The sequence below is a fragment of the Calliphora vicina genome, chromosome 4, assembly GCF_958450345.1.
Source record: "Calliphora vicina chromosome 4, idCalVici1.1, whole genome shotgun sequence".
NCBI classification, from domain to species: Eukaryota; Metazoa; Arthropoda; class Insecta; order Diptera; family Calliphoridae; genus Calliphora; species Calliphora vicina.
This window is the reverse complement of record NC_088783.1, coordinates 28548172-28566280: the sequence shown is the minus strand read 5'-3', so window position 1 is coordinate 28566280 and position 18109 is coordinate 28548172. Positions and strand designations below refer to the sequence as shown.

Genomic DNA, 18109 nt, shown 5'->3' with positions numbered 1-18109 from the left:
CTTTATGCATGCATGTATTTGTGGTGCTTTAGATGCTATTTATTTCATGATTTTATCATACTTCCTTTCTTCCATTTGTTCTCACTGGTAACAAATGAACATGAAGTCATTTGATGGTGGACCTCAACTTCTATGGAGTTAATAATGCTGAATGAAGTCTTTATTTAAGCACTTTAAGATTTGTCGTCGGCCATAAACGAATGAAACGAGTTTGTATGTTAATTATTTTTTTCATTTTTGGTAAATTTATTGAAAAATACATTTAAAAAACAACTTCACTCTTCTTAAAACAAAACATGGTTAATAACTTATTGCAATTTGTATTTGATGGCACGCAGAATGGGATATTTATCACCAGTGCAGGCACCACGGAAATCATCGAAAGACAAATCGACCAAAGCAATACCACCCAAGCCCTTGGACTTAACATAGGCAGCCTTGTTGGCAGCAGAATCGGGATCTTCATAGCCCACCCACATACCATTCTCGTTACTGTCATCAGCCGAACGGTAAGCATAGTTGCCGAAACGTTTGGTGGGATCACCAACCTTGCGTAGAGGAGCATCAGCACCCTTCAAGTGTTGATTGGCTGGGTTGGGCAATTTAGCACATACCTCAGGCCAGCTCAAGAGACCTTCAATTTGGGTTTGTACACCAGCGGGTGCAGCCTTATCGGTATCGGCTACTGGCGGCAGACCAGTAAGACCAGAGTCTTTAGTCATTTTCCAGGCACGGCCATAAGCAGCAATACCCACATTGATCTTGGTGGCGGGGCAATGATTGTTCAACCAATATTGCACTTGATAGTTGATATTGAATTCGGGATTGCGGTCATTCAATTCATAAATTGGGGCAGGGTAATCAGCCACCTCGGGGTTGCGATCAGGAGTTGCGAAATCATAAGCCATAAGATTGACATAATCCAAATTGTTGACAATGGCGGGCACATCATAGAACACTGTGGGAAATTACAATAATTATTATTAAAGAATATTTTAAACTTGTTTAAATATCTAGAAAAACTTACATGAAGAGTTAACATTGGGTAATACGGAAACACCCAACAAATAGCCATCGGGACGCAAAGCATTCTTCAATTCTCTAATCAATGCAGTAAATTGTTCCTTGTGTTCTTCAGCCTTCTCGTCCACAACAGAATCGCCCGAGAAGATTTTCTTAAAGCCCTTCCAGAATTTACCAACACTGTTGTGCACCTTCTTGGGTTTGTTCTTGTTGAATTGCCAGCCAATATCAAGACCATCAAAGCCATAGGTCTTAACCAAAGAGTGAGCACTATTGATGAAGGGTATACGAGCATTGCTGGACTCCAACAAAGTCAAATATTTGTTATCGTCTTTGTCCACTTCGTCTTTGTCACCGCCCACACTCAACAACACCTTCAAGTTGGGATATTTTTTCTTCAAACCGGTAACGGTACGATACAAACCGGTACCCACATCCAAATCAAGTTTCTCATTTTTAGCCACCAATTTATTGGAGGTGGGATTGATGACGGCATGACCATAAACCAAATGTGAGCAGAATTGTAAAGCGGGTTCCAAATCGACTAAAGTTAGTTTGGCAAGACCTGGAAATATTAAGAAACAAATGAAAAAAAGTTGTTTGTTAAAAATTCAAATAAATAAAATTGCCTTGACGTCATTTACTTAACCCGGCAATTCCCAGTGTCACCTACAGGTGACAAAGATTAACGGTAGTTTTAAACATAGAAACAGATATCACTGATAAATATTGATATTATTTATATACAGACAAGATCCTGTTTTATATCTGATTTTATTTTGGCAACGCTAGAATTTTATTAACTATGGGATTTTTAAAAATCTTTAATCAGTGTTTTTGATTTTAACATACTGCTGTGTGTCTTATGATAAATAAGTTGTTATAAAAATGCCAAACGGTTAAGTATCACAATAATTTTTTTTAATAAATACTGCTAGATATTCAGGCTTACAATATCAGCAAGTATTTTTAGAAAATTATTTTTTCTCTGCTCAGTGTCACCTATTGGTGACCCCGCTATAAAATCGCAACTAGCTATATTTTTTTTTATTTTAAACTTATATATAGTGTAAACTAGACGTATTTTTACTATTTTTAATAAAAACAAATTATTTCTCCCTTTGGCGAGGGTATGGGAATTGCCGGGTTAAATAAAATTGTAAACATATTAGTTAATTGTTGTTTAATAATGAGAAAATTCACATATTTTTACGAGACGTTAATTTAGCACTTTCATGACCCAAAATTATAATTTAAACAAGTGTGAATACATTTCACAATAATTATATTTCGTTTATTATTATTTAGATATTTTAAAAGGTTTTATTGCCATTAAATATGATTCATTGTTTAGTAATAGTATTAAGCTTTCTATTATTTATTTTTCAACAAATACAATAGACCAGAATAGATTCAAGAAATAAGTAATTCCGGTCAACTCGGTCAATTTGTGGTTAGATTTATTATAAACTTCCATTACGAACATTGTGTTTTGAAGGAACAACCATTCATTTATTGTTTATCTAAATCACTGGATAATAAAGTTTGTTTTTTATGTTTCACCGAATTTAGAATGGAAACTTTTGATAATCCCTTGTAACCCCTCTTAAAAAGCTTCCTTCAAGGTATAGTTTTCCGTATTTTACGATCTAAGTACATTTTCCCATATGTTTTCTATGGGATTGAGATCTAGCGATTGGGCAGGCCACTTCAAAACACGAACATCATTGGATTGTAACCGGTTACAATACCAGAGATATGTTTGAGGTCATTATCATGCTGGAATCTCTAAACCAGAGGCATATATGCCTCAGTGTATGGGTACGTAACATCTTTAAAAATGGACCTGTATTAAACCCCACACCATATCATTGCCACCCCCAAAATTGACTGATTTACAAATATTCTCCCATTGTATTTGGATTCATCTGCAAAGAGAGCAGTAATATTGTGTTTTTAGAATACAGGTCTCACGAAATTGGGTGAATGGAAGTAGGTATTTTTTAAACGTTTAGCCATTATGTTGAAACATTTGTACAATATAAATTTATTCAAACCTTTTCCCACCTCCCATTTTCCATCATATGGATTCCGAGCTCTACTTTTGAGGCCAAGAACGAATCAAGCCAATTTCGGATACTCTGTTCTTAAGTGAAGCGTATTCCAGAGAGAGCGTTCTGCATTGAACGAAACAAATAGCTGTCGCAAGTGGTAAGGTCTGGCCTATAAGTCAAAACTTCCCAACCACTTCATTCCAAATAGTTTTTAACCGGCATTGCAACATGTGGCCTAGCGCTGTCATGGTGGAATATTACGGTTTCATGTCTGGCCGCATATTCTGGTTGTTTTAAAACTTCCCAACCACTTCATTCCAAATAGTTTTTAACAGGCATTGCAACATGTGGCCTAGCGCTGTCATGATGGAATATTACGGTTTCATGTCTGGTCGCATACTCTGGTTGTTTTTCGGCCAATGGTCTCTTCAAAAGAATCAGTTGCATGCGGTACATGTTCTCTGTGATGGTCTGGTCAGATTCAGATTAAAAGATAGAACCCTTTTGCTCCCACCAAATACAGAGCATTACCTTAACGCCATGAATATTTGGCTCTGGTGTCGATTCGGCTGGTTAGCCGGATTTAACTTTCGATCTTTTACGCTTCGGCTTATCGTAATGGATCCATTTTTCGGTTCAAAAATGATTTTCTTTTATATCATTCAAGCATCCTTTCGGACCTGCAAAATCATCCTTCAAGGTGACTCGGCTTCAATTCGTATGGTAATAAATTTCTCTGCTTTTGGATGAATCCTGCTATTCTCAAACGTTTTGAAAATTGACGCTTGAGTAGCTCCAAATAATTTTGCAAGCTCTTATTGAGTTTGACAACAATCTTCATGCCTCCAATTATTGGTCTTCAAACTTCTTTGGCTGGCCTGGGCGATCTTTGTCTTCCGTGTCGAAATCACCACTTCCGAGCTGCACAACCATCATGCAAAACATTCACCACAAGCTTTGGTGAGCAATCGGTGTGCTTCAGAGGCACTTTTTTATACCCTACACCACCATAGTGGGGAGGGTATTATGCGTTTGTGCAGATGTTTGTAACGCATAATACTTAGAATCACTTTCTGAGTCGATTAAGCGATATCTGTCCGTCCGTCTGGTCGGCTGGCTGGCTGTCCATGTAAACCTTGTGAGCAGAGTACAGGTCGCACTTTTGAAGATATTTCGATGAAATTTGATACATATTGTTTTTTCGGCTCAAGGACCAAGCCTATTGAAACTGGCTGAAATTGGTCCATTATTTCACCTAGCCCCCATACAAATGTCCTCCCGAAATTGGACTTTATCGGTCATAAATGTTTAATTTATATATGTGTCTCCACAAATTCCGCTCCAAATAAGTTTTATATATACAAAATTCATGTCACCAAATTTTGTTAGGATCGGTCCATAATTAGACATAGCTCTCATATAGACCCGCTTCCGAAAATCACTTTAACGTGCATAAATCGCTTAAAAATGTTGGTAAACACACAAAATTCAACATAGTTAACTTTAATATAGACATAAATCACACGACCTAATTTCATGGTGATCGGTCCATAATTGGTCATAGTCCCCATATAAGGCCCACTTCCAAAAATCACTCAAAAATATAAATTATTGAAATTTTAAAAGAAAAATTTTTTTTTGCTCTTTTACTTAATGTAGGGTATTATATGGTCGGGCTTGAACGACCATACTTTCTTACTTGTTTTAAAATAAAAGAAGTAAAGAAAAACTTCCCGCATATGACGCTTTGTTGGTACAAAATTCGTCATTTTCGTACCTTAAAAACGTTGTTGTTTTAACTATAATGTTCAATAACTAAGTGAGAATAAACGACAAAAGGTACACCTTCCAATGTAAATCTCACATTTTTAATTTTTGAATCTGCTAATTGATTATTTATTACAGACAGTTTTTGCTTCACTCTAGAAATTTGTACGAACTATTAAAAATCCTATTGTGCTAAAAAAATATATTTCACATTATTTTTGTTTTAGTTCACTTTCTTGTAAAAATTTAAAAGTTTCCATTGTTTTTTTCAATGCTTTAAAACGCTGAAATTTATTTTATTGTATTTGAATAGAAAGCCAATTAAATTTGAGTTATAGGTCACGTTTTTGAAAACTGAAATTACTGAATATAGTTTTCGTAAAGAGTTTCCATTGTATTGGACCATTCACTGTATATTCCAGATAGTTATAAATAGCGAAGTCTATCAAACGATGCCTTCTTGATAGACTCTCCGTCTGTCTGAGAAGAGAATTTTGGAGTCCACAAATTAGCAAAATCTGGAGATGCAGACAAACATCCACGATTAAATAAACTGGCAACAATCATTTTCGTGAACCTTCCCAAAGAGCAAGGTTATGAATTTCTATTAGCATTTTCTAATACAGTTTAATAAATTTGTGAACAGTAGTTTTATTCTAAACATTATTCAATAATACGGAAACTATAAATAAAACAACTAATACATTTAAACAGTAATTGCTTTTGCAATACAATCACAATCTAATTGCATCTAAAATTGCTACAACAAAAATAAAAACAAATTAAATAAAAAGTACAAATTTAACTAAACGAAATCAATATTCAATTTAAGCACAAAATATTAGTCATAATTTAATTGTTTCAGTGTCCAAACACTCATATCAATCATGGAATCAATAAAAAAAAAAAATTGGCGTAAAATTGAAATTTAAAAAATTCGTAACACGTTCACAAACATTCAAGTGTACGTTGAAACACATTTAGAATGTAAAATAGATAATAATTACAAAAATGATCATAAGATCACAATTGTGGAAAATTAAACAATTCTATTTAAAGCTGAGAGAAGAAAAAAAAATAAACAAACAAACAAACTAGTTTTAGTTTCGTGGAAGTAGAATAGACAGCTGGACAGACAGACAAATAGATAATGGGTTCATTTGAAATTTAGCTAGTTCTTAATAAAAAACTATAAAATGTAAACTATATCAAATGGAGGGGAAGTTCTGAAAGATCTTATGTCAACGATATTATGTCATAATTTGTTGTGATTAGTGTAGATTAAATGTTTAGTACATGAGAATGTATAATATGTCTAAAGCGATCATTTAAATTAGTATTCACAACTGTAATTTTTTTCTTTATAAGAAATAGACATTTATCTAGAATACATTTTTACGCATTTCATATTTAAATAGCCTGAGACATGTAGTGGACATGTTCGTGATAGCAACCGAATTTGTTGCCTATCGAATGATTCTATCTTAGTGACTGAATTTTCAAGTTGTGACTACAAAATTTTAGAAGGGGTAACAAAAGTTTGGTAGCTCCAACCGAAATTCTTCTTTATCACCTGACTTTCTGTTGATGGAACCGAAATATTGGATGTGTGTAACCGAAACATTCGATTGGCAACAAATTCGGTTGCAATTACGAATCTGTTGTCTCTGTGTGAAATTTACAAGTTATTGCTAATGAAAAGAACATTTTAAACTAGTCTTTTTAACCCTCTAACCGGCCAATTTTATTTCGAGGTAAAATAATATACCTGGTTATTGTTTGAAAAAAAAAAATAAATACTTTGGAATAAAAACAAACGAAAGACAAGTGCACGTTTTTGTTTATCACAATATGTAAATTGTTTGTCTCTTTACACATATTTACCGTTATAACGGGAAAAATATCAAAATAAAGCAGCATTACATACATTTATCATACACGCCTAAAGGCAGCCTTGCCGGTTAGAGGGTTAAGAACCTGTATATTAGGATGGCACGTATTTTTTCGGTTTTTTGGATGTCCCAAGATCTAACTCTTAGAGTCTAAATGCGGGATTTATAATAGTGGCGTATCTTTTGAACGCGCTTTTTGTTGTTAATAACTTATGTCATTTTGAAGGGTACGTATCTGTCATTTATTCTCACTTAGTTATTGAGCATTATAGTGTAAACAACAAAGTTTTTTTGCTTCAAAAATGTCGAATTTGGTACCAACGAATCGTCATATGCGGCAAGTTTTAGTTTACTTTTTTAATTTGAAAAAAGTTCCGCTAAAGCACATCGTGTTCCATCGGTTTCAACAAGCGATATATGGTTTGCGCGGTTTAGAAGTGGAGATTTTGACTCGGAAGTAAAAGATCTCTCAGGTCTATCAACAAAGTGTGAAGTCCATGAACTGAAGGAATTAATCCAAGAAAATTGTTGTAAAACTCAACAATATCTTGCAAATTTGCTGGGGGGCTACTCAATCAGCAATTTCAAAATGTTTGCAGGCAGCAGGATTTATCCAAAAGCATTAAAATTGGGAACCATACGAATTGAAGCTGAGTGTTATTGAAAGATGATTTTGCATGTCCGAAATGATGATTGAACGCTATAAAAGAAAATCATTATTGCACCGAATCATTACGATAACCCGAAGCGTAAGAAATCGTATGTGAAGAACGCCCAACCCGCCCTTAAGTAATGCTCTGTATTTGGTGGGATCAAAAGGGCCCTATTTATTATGAGCTGCTGAAATCTGGTCAGAGCATCACAGAGAACATGTACAGAATGCAAGTGATTCGTTTGAAGCGAGCAGTGTCCGTAAAACGCCCATAATATTCGTTCAGACATGAAACTGTAATATTCCAACTGTTAAAAAGTATTTAGAATGAATTCGTTGGAAAGTTTTGCCTCGCCAGCCTTATAGTTCATGCCGAGCACTCTCCGATATCAGCAAGATTCGTTCTTGGCCTCATAAGAAGAGCAGTTCTTTTGGCACGGAATCCATGTTGCCAAAAAAATGGAAAAAGGTCATAGCTAACAGTGCTCTACATTGAGTAAATTGATATTGTACAAATGTATCAAAATAAAAGTTAAACATTTTAAACACTCCCGAATTTTTAAGTCATACAGCCCATGAAATTACTATATATCATCACTCAAAATGCAAAATAAAGTAACATCACTTTTCATAAGTTTGTAGGAGCAGCATAAAACTATATAAAATGAAAACTACTTGAGGTATTGAATCAAAATTTTCAAATCAGGGGGCTTACCGCAATCGAACACGATCGAATACTTATTTTAACTTGCGAGTTTTATTTATTTTTGGGATTCTCTTATTGGTATCGAAGAAAAAGTATAGAAAATTATAACGATTGTTTTCTAAAACTAAAATAACGTATCATCAATATAAATTTGTATGAAAAAATAAAAATTTAAATAAAATTATGTATTTTTATTTTAAACTAGTTGATCGCCCCGGTAGCATTTACTAATGTTAGTTCTTCAATTTTATCCAACCCACGCACACCTGCCTGTTCTTATTTATTTGCAAATAAAATATCTAAATTTGTACTGCATACTTTAGGGAGCTTTTTTATTACAGTTGACTGGACTTATAACAAAAAGAATTTACGAGTTTTACCCGGAATTTTTTATACCCTTCAGCTTCGTGAGAAGGGTATATATAAGTTTGTCATTCCGTTTGTAATTTCTACATTTTTCATTTCCGACCCTATAAAGTATATATATTCTGGATCCTTATAGATAGCGGAGTCGATTAAGCCATGTCCGTCTGTCTGTCTGTCTGTCTGTCTGTCCGTCTGTCTGTCTGTCTGTCTGTTGAAATCAATTTTCTGAAGGCCCCAGATATCTCCGGGATCCAAATCTTCAACAATTCTGTCAGACATACTTTCGAGAATTTTGCTATTTAAAATCAGCAAAATCCGTCCATAAATAACGGAGATATGAGCAAAAATCCGAGACAACCTCTGAAAATTTCATCAAAAAACACAATGTATTGCATGCTTTGACAAAAAAACAACAAAGCGTATGGTTGGATGTTTTGCGTATTTTGTTTTTTTTTTTGTGTTTTGTTTCTTTTGGCGTTGTTGTTGTTTTTTATACAACTAAACGGTTCTTTGGTTGTGTGTTGGTTTTTTTGACAAAAAAACAACAAAACGTATGTTTGGTTGTGCAAGCTTTGCGTATTTTGTTTTTTTGTGTGTTTTGTTTCTCTTGGCGTTGTTGTTGTTTTTTATACAACTAAACGTTTGTTTGGTTGTGTGTTGGTTTTTTTGACAAAAAAACAACAAAACGTATGGTTGGATGTGCAAGCTTTGCGTATTTTGTTTTTTTTTTTGTGTTTTGTTTCTTTTGGCGTTGTTTTTGTTTTTTATACAATTAAACGTATGTTTGGATGTGTGTTGGTTTCATTGCCTTGCGTATTTTGTTTTTGTTTTTTCTTTTGGTGTTCTGTTTCGTTTGGCGTTGTTGTTGTTTTTTGTGTTCTTGATAAATTTAGGATGCTGTACGCTGAAAGTGGGCAATGTACATACATACCTATATATTAATTATAAAAAATAATAATGCATCCACAACAAAGGTGAAGGGTATATAAGATTCGGCATAGCCGAATATAGCACTCTTACTTGTTTTCTTTACAAACCATCTTCTGAAAATTTCGAATCGAATAAAAAAATCAGCCAAATCGCTCCAGCCTTTCTCACGTGATGACATTACATACATGGACCATTTCATTTTTATATATATAGATAAAAACAGTTATAGATATTTTTATATTTTGTATGGTTTTTTTATATTTTAATTACTAACAACTACTTATTATGCCCTTCACTATGTGTGGCAAGGGTATATATAAGTTTGTCATTCCGTTTGTAATTTCAATATTTATCATTTGCGACCCCACAAAGTATATATATATTCTGGATCGTTATAGATAACTGAGTCGATATAGCCATGTCCGTCTGTATGTTGAAATCAACTTTCCGTAGCCCCCAAATAATTTACATACACGATTCATATATCAATATATCGAGAATTCTTCCGGCTCGGTTGCTATTTAAAATCGACCCACAAATGGCTGAGATTTAAGGAAAAAACCGGAACAACTTCGATTTTTGGCCCATTTTTTATCTATATATGGATTACTAAGTCATTAGTATAGACAATATGGATATCTAATGATAGATATTTCAAAGTCCATAGCAACGATATATATAAGGCTATATATAGTAAGTTGGACCTACGATGGGTCAAAATCGGGAAAAATATTTTTTAACCTGAATATTTTTTTCATCAACAATTTTTTTTGTCATAAGTTAATACAATTTAAAAACAAAATTTGAAGAACTTTTTCAAAAAAATTAAAAAAAAAAAAAAATATTATTTTGTTCACCTAAAAATATTTTTTAAAAAATATTTTAAAGTAAATTTGTTATTTTTTTAAAATATTTTTAGGTAAACAAAATTAATTTTTTTAATTGTTTTTAAAATTTTTTTTCGATTTTTTTTATATAAGATTCGGCACAGCCGAATATAGCTCTCTTACTTGTTTAAACCAAAAAAAGGTACATATTTAATTAAATTTTCTTAGTCTTCAAAAAAATTATTAGGAACTACCTAAAATAAGGTCCAATAATATTAATTAATTACTCAACTAAACGTATACGTTATTTTGTTTAATAAAATAGTGGATTTGATGATAATTCGTTTTGAATTTTGGTTATAACTTGGTTACTTTTGATAGTAAAGGTTTAACATTTTTTTTTATCCATATTTAATATGAGATGTTGTGAATCGTAATCAACAATAAAATCAATTTCGAATTCTTTGATGATATGTTGTTATGTATTTTAGATGACGATATGTTTGTATGTTTAATTTTGTCAATTGTTTGTCATCAATTCTATTGTACTAATTTTGTGTGAACAGCGTTTTAATATAGAAAACACGGACGTAACTAATTACCGCAATAAATAATTGTGTTGTTTCTCAATTAACATTTACTATATATTCTAGGAAATAGATATGTATGTCAACACATACATTTTCGTTTTAAGTTATAAGTGATACAAATTTAAAATTTGTCTGCCTTGAAAAATACAAACGTAAGCTATTAAAAATTGATTAACGATAAGATACTTTGAATGAGACAATTTGTTAACAAGCTATTTGCACTGGTTTTTAAAACATTTTGTTAAAAAATATTCTTAATTTAAAGTAATTATAAACTACGGGCCAAAAAAAAAAAAAACTTACTCCTGAAGCCCACTATAATTTACAGTATCATCTCAGAGTACTTAGAACTAATTTGTTCAATATTTTAATAGGATTGCCGCATAATCAACACATTTATGACTATTTCAATACCAAAAAAACCATCAATACCAAACAAAACCATCATTTATAACTATTTCAATACCAAAAAAAAAACCATCAGAGAGTATTTGTAGAAAATTTCAACCAGATACTTCCTTTCGTTTGCTCCCTATCGTGTTTTCAATAGAAAGATAGACAGTCGGACGGACATAGCTAGAACGTCTTTAAATCCTATGAGGGCCCAGAATATATTTACTAATGTGAGTGCGATGAATATTTCGATGTGCTACAAATGGAATGACAAATCAATATACCGCCATCATTTTTGATGGTGGGTATAAAAAAAATACCGGACAGGATATATACGATTTGGCGTAATTAGTTAAAGGTCCCATATAAGTTCAACTTCCGAAAATCATTCACGAAAATAAATAATTGAAATTAAAAAAATTTGTTTTACTTATTTACTCAGTATAGGGTCTTGTTTTATTTTTTATTTTACAAATTAAATTTTTTTAAGTATTTATTTATTTGCCTGAAAATAAATAATTCCAAAATCCCATATACAAGGGTTTTTCTGTTGTAGTTGTCATAGTCCTTAGTGCCTAACAAAATAAATATATTTTATTTAGTTAACATAAGTGAATATTAAAACATATGATACATTACAGTAAATGGCTTTAGATCTGTTTGAATCTGGTAATATGGCGATTTTCTAGTTTCCACCGTTACACATTTTTGATTGTGATCAACATATTTGCAATTTGTGATTGTTTTTTTAATGACTATGGGCAATACAGCATTTCGAATGCCAGCTGCCGCCGCATGCAATTCAACTACTGCAAACGTTAATAATAGTAATGTAAGAAGTTTCTTGAACATTTTAATAAATTTAAAAATCTTAATAATACTTTTAAATAAAAATTAATGAACCGTTTATCTACGGCTTAGAAAGCGTTGTGATTTATATCATCCATTCTAAATGTTTTTATATATGGACTCATGATTAATATAAAAGAAATGACGGTGATGCTATATTTTATTATACCCTTCACCTTCGTGAGAAGAGTATATATAAGTTTGTCATTCCGTTTGTAATTTCTACATTTTTCATTTCCGACCCACAAAGTATATATATTCCGGATCCTTATAGATAGCGGAGTCGATTAAGCCATGTCCGTCTGTCTGTCTATTGAAATCAATTTTCTGAAGACCCCAGATATCTTTGGTATCCAAATCTTCAATAATTCTGTCAGACTTGCTTTCGAGAAGTTTGCTATTTAAAATCAGCAAAATCGGTCCATAAATAACGGAGATATGAGCAAAAAACCAGGACAACCTCGATTTTTGACCTATTTTTGATCTATATCTGGATTATTAAGTCATTAATATAGACAATATGGATATCTAATGATAGATATTTCAAAGTCCATTGCAACGATGTAGATAAGGCTATAGTAAGTTGGACCTACAATGGGTCAAAATCGGGAAAAATATTTTTTAACCCGAATTTTTTTTTCATACATTTTTTTTCCAAAAAAAAAAAATTTGGAAAAAACTTTTTTTAAAAAACAATTTAAAAAAAAAAATTTTTGGAAAAACAATAAAAAAAAAATAAATTTTGTTTACCTAAAAATATTTAAAAAACATTTATATATATCGAATATAGCTCTGTTACTTGTTTTATATACATTAGTTTATAATTAGCCCACAAAACCAAAAATAGATGGGGGTATGCAAACGATCTGCTATTAAGTCATACTGCTATAATGTCCTAATTTATTATGATACTTAGTTTAAACAAACTGTTGTTGTGCTTCAAAAAAAAAAGTCTTATTTTATGACAAAACAATAAACATGTCCTAAAAAGTCAACTTGCCGTTATAGTTAAAGGTAACTTTAAGCAATAGAGAAAGGTACCTTAAAGGTAACTTTAACTATAACGGCAAGTTGTAATAATGGCCCTTATTAGTTTAGAACTTTTTTGTTTGAAGCACAACAACAATTTGTTTAAACTGACTTAATAGCAGACCGTTTGAATGCCCCCATTGTAAATTCTTAAAAATAATGGCGGTTTTTCATAATAAATGCTTATAAATTGCAAAGAATTTACTTAAAATATAAAACAAACAAATCAACGTATTATATTTATGAGGCTGTGACATATCTTATTCAATGAAAAATCTACTGAATGAAAATTATACATTTCATAGACGGACGACTGCCATGGTATCTTGCTTTTTGTGGTATTAGATTTTTAAATTTTCTTCAAAAATTACAAATAGTGTCTTAGATATAGGCAAACATATTTGCAAATTTGAAGCCATCCTCAACATTTTAAAATAACTCAAAATTTTTCTACAATCGTGTAAACTCTACAAATATCACTTAATTTAAAAATATCGCAATATTTAAAAAAACTACAAAATATTTTAAATATCATTGAAGAATTGTATAATTTTCTAAAATTTGACAACATCTATAAAAAAAAACTCTTTAAGTAAGAAAGAAACAATGTGAAATTTAAAATTTGGTACATGCAATTATTTCGGCCTAAGGACGAAGCCTATTGAAAATGGCTGAAATCCGAAATTGGACTTTATTCGTGATAAATGTTTAATTCATATATGTATCTACTAGGGTTCCTACACGGGAAAAATTTCCCGGGAATTCCCGGGAATATATTTCTGTTAATTTTCGGGAAATGTTTGTAGGGAATTTCTTTATACGTTTTCTTTTAAAAGTTACAATATCCAGATACGTTTTGATGACTAAATTTGTTGCTAATTATTCTATTATAACCATAGATTTTTTCGGTTCTAGCAACAGATAGTCAGTTGGCAAAGAAGTATTACTGTTGAAATAAGCGAATTGTTTTCACTCAACTCAAGCCGCAGCAGAAAAATTTGGTTATTAAGAATGAATCAAATTTAAAGTTTATGCTCTTAAACGAATTATTAAGATGCCTAACATTAGGTAAATTCAATGATTATTATTTTTATTTAGAGAATAGTGGTTCAAATTTGTTTAGCTTTGTTCAATAACTAAAAGTTGTTACTAGTTAGTAACAATTGTTACTGGAAAAGCGTTCATTAACTCAACAAAACTTTCAAGTAGAGCTGAAATCAAGAGCGTATAAATTTTAGAGACTGTTCTCTCGTTGCAAACTATTACAAGTCCTATTTTGAACTCGTAATTGTTAGCAGCTTATATTTCATATGTTTTGTGTTATTATTTATTTATTTTTGTGGTGAAAAAATGTAAAAAAAAGAATTTAAAAATTTAAATTGAAGAAAATGTGAGTATTTTACATTTTAAAAGGAATAAAATAAGAAAATTGTGTGTATAAAACAATTGTTACTGGAAAAGCGTTCATTTAGTTTTTACTATTTTGAGAATTTAAGAGAGTAATTTTGTAAATTTTGATTTTATTCTCTCGTTGCAAGTATTTACTGGGAAAGTAAATGAAAAATTTCTCTAAATAGATTTAACATATCTATGTCAGAAAACGTTTATATTTAAACATCTATGGATGGATAAGTGCCAAAATTATTATATATTTGGTCAATTCACAAGGTCTCTTATCATGTCATATTGTCATAATGTCCTAATATTTCACAATGGTTTTTATTGTTTTTCAAGCAAAAAATGTCATAAAATTATAATACTCTGTATGCTATGTTTATTGTGTTCTTGTAACCAAACAGCAGAGACCTGCGCCGAATACCTAAGAGTCGGTTAAGCCAAGCTGCCGAGTCGTGATATATTAGGACATTACGACAACATGACTGCTAAGAGACCTTGTGAATTAACCAATTGTTTTTTTCCAATATGTATTTATTGAAATTTGTTTGAAAATATTGCCACTTTGTTCCAAAACTCGAAAATTAAAATTTTACTAACATTTTCAACATTTGATGTTTAGAGAACGGATAACAGTTGTAGATTTTAATTCAAAACGATAGAACAAGTAAAACTGTTTGCTTAAATGTGCTGTATGCAAAAGTTCATTTAATTTTGTCACAATTGCAAAATTATTATTTCAGTCAAAAGAAATTGAGTATAATGTACACAGTGAAAACAGATTCGTGATAGCAACCGAATTTGTTGCCAATCAAATGATTCTACATTAGAGACCGAATTTTACAGTTGCGGCTACACAATTTTAAAAGGGGAAACAAAAGTTTGATTTCTATAACCGAAATTCTTCTTTGTCAACTGTCTTTCTGTTGATAAAACCGAAAATTTCTATATGTGCAACTGAATAATTCGATTGGCAATAAATTCGGTTTCTATCACGAATCTGTCTTGTACGTTATTAAATATATAATTACTTCAAACTTATTAAGAAATTATTGGATCATTTTAATTTTTTTTTTCATCTCTTTGATCCTTGGCCTTTTGAGATCCACTTTATTGACAATAAAGACTTTAAATGTAATTACAGAGTTTAAATTATAAAAATAAAGAAAACATTTTATAAGAAACTGTGCTAAGTCCACTAAAAAATAAAATAAGTAATAGAAAATTAACCTAAGTTTCCAAAAAGGACTTGTAACACACCTCATCTAAATTGTAATTATTTTACATTACATTACAACAATTATAACAAATAAGTAATAAAACTGCATTGAAAGATTTGAAAAATATTTAAAACCAAAGATTTTAGAAAATTTTTTGTGGCTCCACGTTTATTTAGAATTTAGCTTTTCATCATTAATTTAATAACGAAAGTAATTGATTCAAATCATGAAAGTAATTGAAACATGTTTTAGTTACTGTGTTTTATTCCTTTGAACAAGATCAAATTATCATTCATTTAATGTTTTTATTTTGTTTATGAGATTTTTTTAAAATAAACCTCTTATTTTAAAATATATAGACAATATGCCCCAATTAATCGACAAACTAGTCTTCAGTCAACTGATCGCAATCAAGTTTTGCTCTCCCAACCAACCGACTTAAGGTTTAAATACAATCTCAACTGGGTATTTTGTTTTAAATCATTTTATTGTTAAATAATATTTTTTGTTTGCTCTTAATACACAATCGACAACACAATTTGATAATTAAATTAACATAAGCTAAATAAATATACATACATACTTATGTACATATTAAACAAATAAATTAAAAACAAACATTTCGACAAATAATTTCTTGGAATTTTAAACACAAATTAAAAACAAAAAAAAAAGTACCAAGTTATGAAGCGTACGAGTATATTTTAGTATTATTTATTGTACATTTAGTGCAAACTCAAGACAATGAGATAACCTTTTTAACATCTTCCTGGTACCGAGCGAGCGAGAGAGAGTGTTTCAATTTAAAATTAAACTGAAATTTAAAAGTGAACAACAAGTGATTCTAGAATAATTTCAATGAACACGTCACCATAAATTAAACAAATTTATTTATTGTATAATTAAACTCAACACAAATTAAAATCCAAAAAAAAAAATATAATAATCCTTCACTTGTTGTTTAACACTGAATGCCAATCAATGCAAATACAAATAAAGTGGCACAAAAAAACCTTGTTTAGCAATAATAAACAATTTCACTATATTTTTTTTCTCAAAATTTAAAATAATAAAAAATTAAAATCAAACATTTTACCTTCTCGAATGAATGAACTGCCATCGTAGTAGCACACCAAGTGTGTGTTACCCACAGCTGAGGTCTGTTGAATTGTTATAGCACCCACTAGGGCACACAACAAAATCAAAAATTTCATTTTGATTTTCAATAACAACTTAAAAAATACAATAGATTTAAACAAAAACTTATTTAACAACCGTAATAAAACTTATAGTCGCGATCTGTACGCACCGAGACTTAAACAATAACTGAAGCCCACAATCAAATCAGCGTCTTAAGTAAAGTCTCTGTGAAGTCTAGAAAAGCAAAGCAAAGAAAAAACAAAACATAAAAATAAAATAAATTAAATAACAACAAAAACCAAAAAAAATCACACAATTTTTTTTTAGCATTAAATAAACCTTAAACCCGTGTTTGTGTATTAAAAAATAAAAATAAAATTACTAAAATAAAGCAAATAAATAAATTGAAGCTGGCTGAAATGCGGCTTAAAAATATCAACAACAACTACAACATACAACAATACCAAAAAATGAGTAATAATGTTTTTCTGAAAGATAACGTTTGTACTTTACTTATTATTGTTTTTTTTTTTGTTTATGTTTTTAATATTTTTATTTACTCTTTATTGATTTAGATTTTATTGTTTTTCTCGTAATTGTGTTTTCGGTTTGTTGTTCTCTTAATACAATGTTTTTACTTGTTATTGCTGCGTATTGTATGTAAATATTATTGATGTCATCAAATCTCCAGCCAGACTTGTAACTGATCGCGCCAAATATTTTCAATTCCAATTAAGACCGCACGCGATAAATATGCAATAATACAAATCAGTGATGGGATTTTAACATTTATATTTAGTGCCAAATTGATGTACATATAAATAACCACAATTTGGATCCATTTTTGACACAATTTGTTAAAAAGTAGAGACAATTCAATTGAAATATGCAGCGCACAGTGGTATAGGAAAAAAATAGGGAAATAAATCAGTAACATCTAAATGCTTAGTCCGATTTGAATGAAAATTAGCAGGCACCAATAGGAATTGTAGTCGAGTGGGTCTAATGGCTCCACCAGGCGCAACAAAGGGTTGAAATGTACCAAAAGTGGCGATTAATTGAAAAGTTGAACTTTATCTGTTTCAGTCATGTTTGGTATTGGGTTAAAGTGCATTAAATAATACATCACAAACTGCTAAAATTACAGTTGTGAGTAACTTACTTTATGGGCAGTGAGCGGTCAAAGTCAAATAATTTTTACCAATTTTGCGTGCTGTGGTTAAAATGGAAAATTGTGATATTTCGAGAGCTTATATTTTTTGTTAAATCTGTTAAA

At 30.9% G+C, this 18109-nt stretch overlaps 1 protein-coding gene and 1 long non-coding RNA gene across 2 annotated transcripts; both read right to left on the bottom strand.

Annotated features, from left to right (window-relative positions):
* Positions 1–222: 222 nt before the first annotated feature.
* On the bottom strand, positions 223–17023 carry Idgf4 (Imaginal disc growth factor 4). Its single transcript, XM_065510380.1, has 3 exons — positions 16790–17023; positions 1028–1588; positions 223–958 (listed from the first exon to the last, which is right to left on the bottom strand). The coding sequence occupies exons 1-3, from the start codon at positions 16905–16907 to the stop codon at positions 309–311; spliced, it is 1329 nt and encodes a 442-aa protein (XP_065366452.1). The 5' UTR covers positions 16908–17023; the 3' UTR covers positions 223–308.
* On the bottom strand, positions 11621–12111 carry LOC135959261 (uncharacterized). The gene is made up of 2 exons (XR_010576520.1): positions 11840–12111; positions 11621–11775 (listed from the first exon to the last, which is right to left on the bottom strand). It is a non-coding gene; the product is annotated as an uncharacterized LOC135959261 (long non-coding RNA).
* Positions 17024–18109: the final 1086 nt, after the last annotated feature.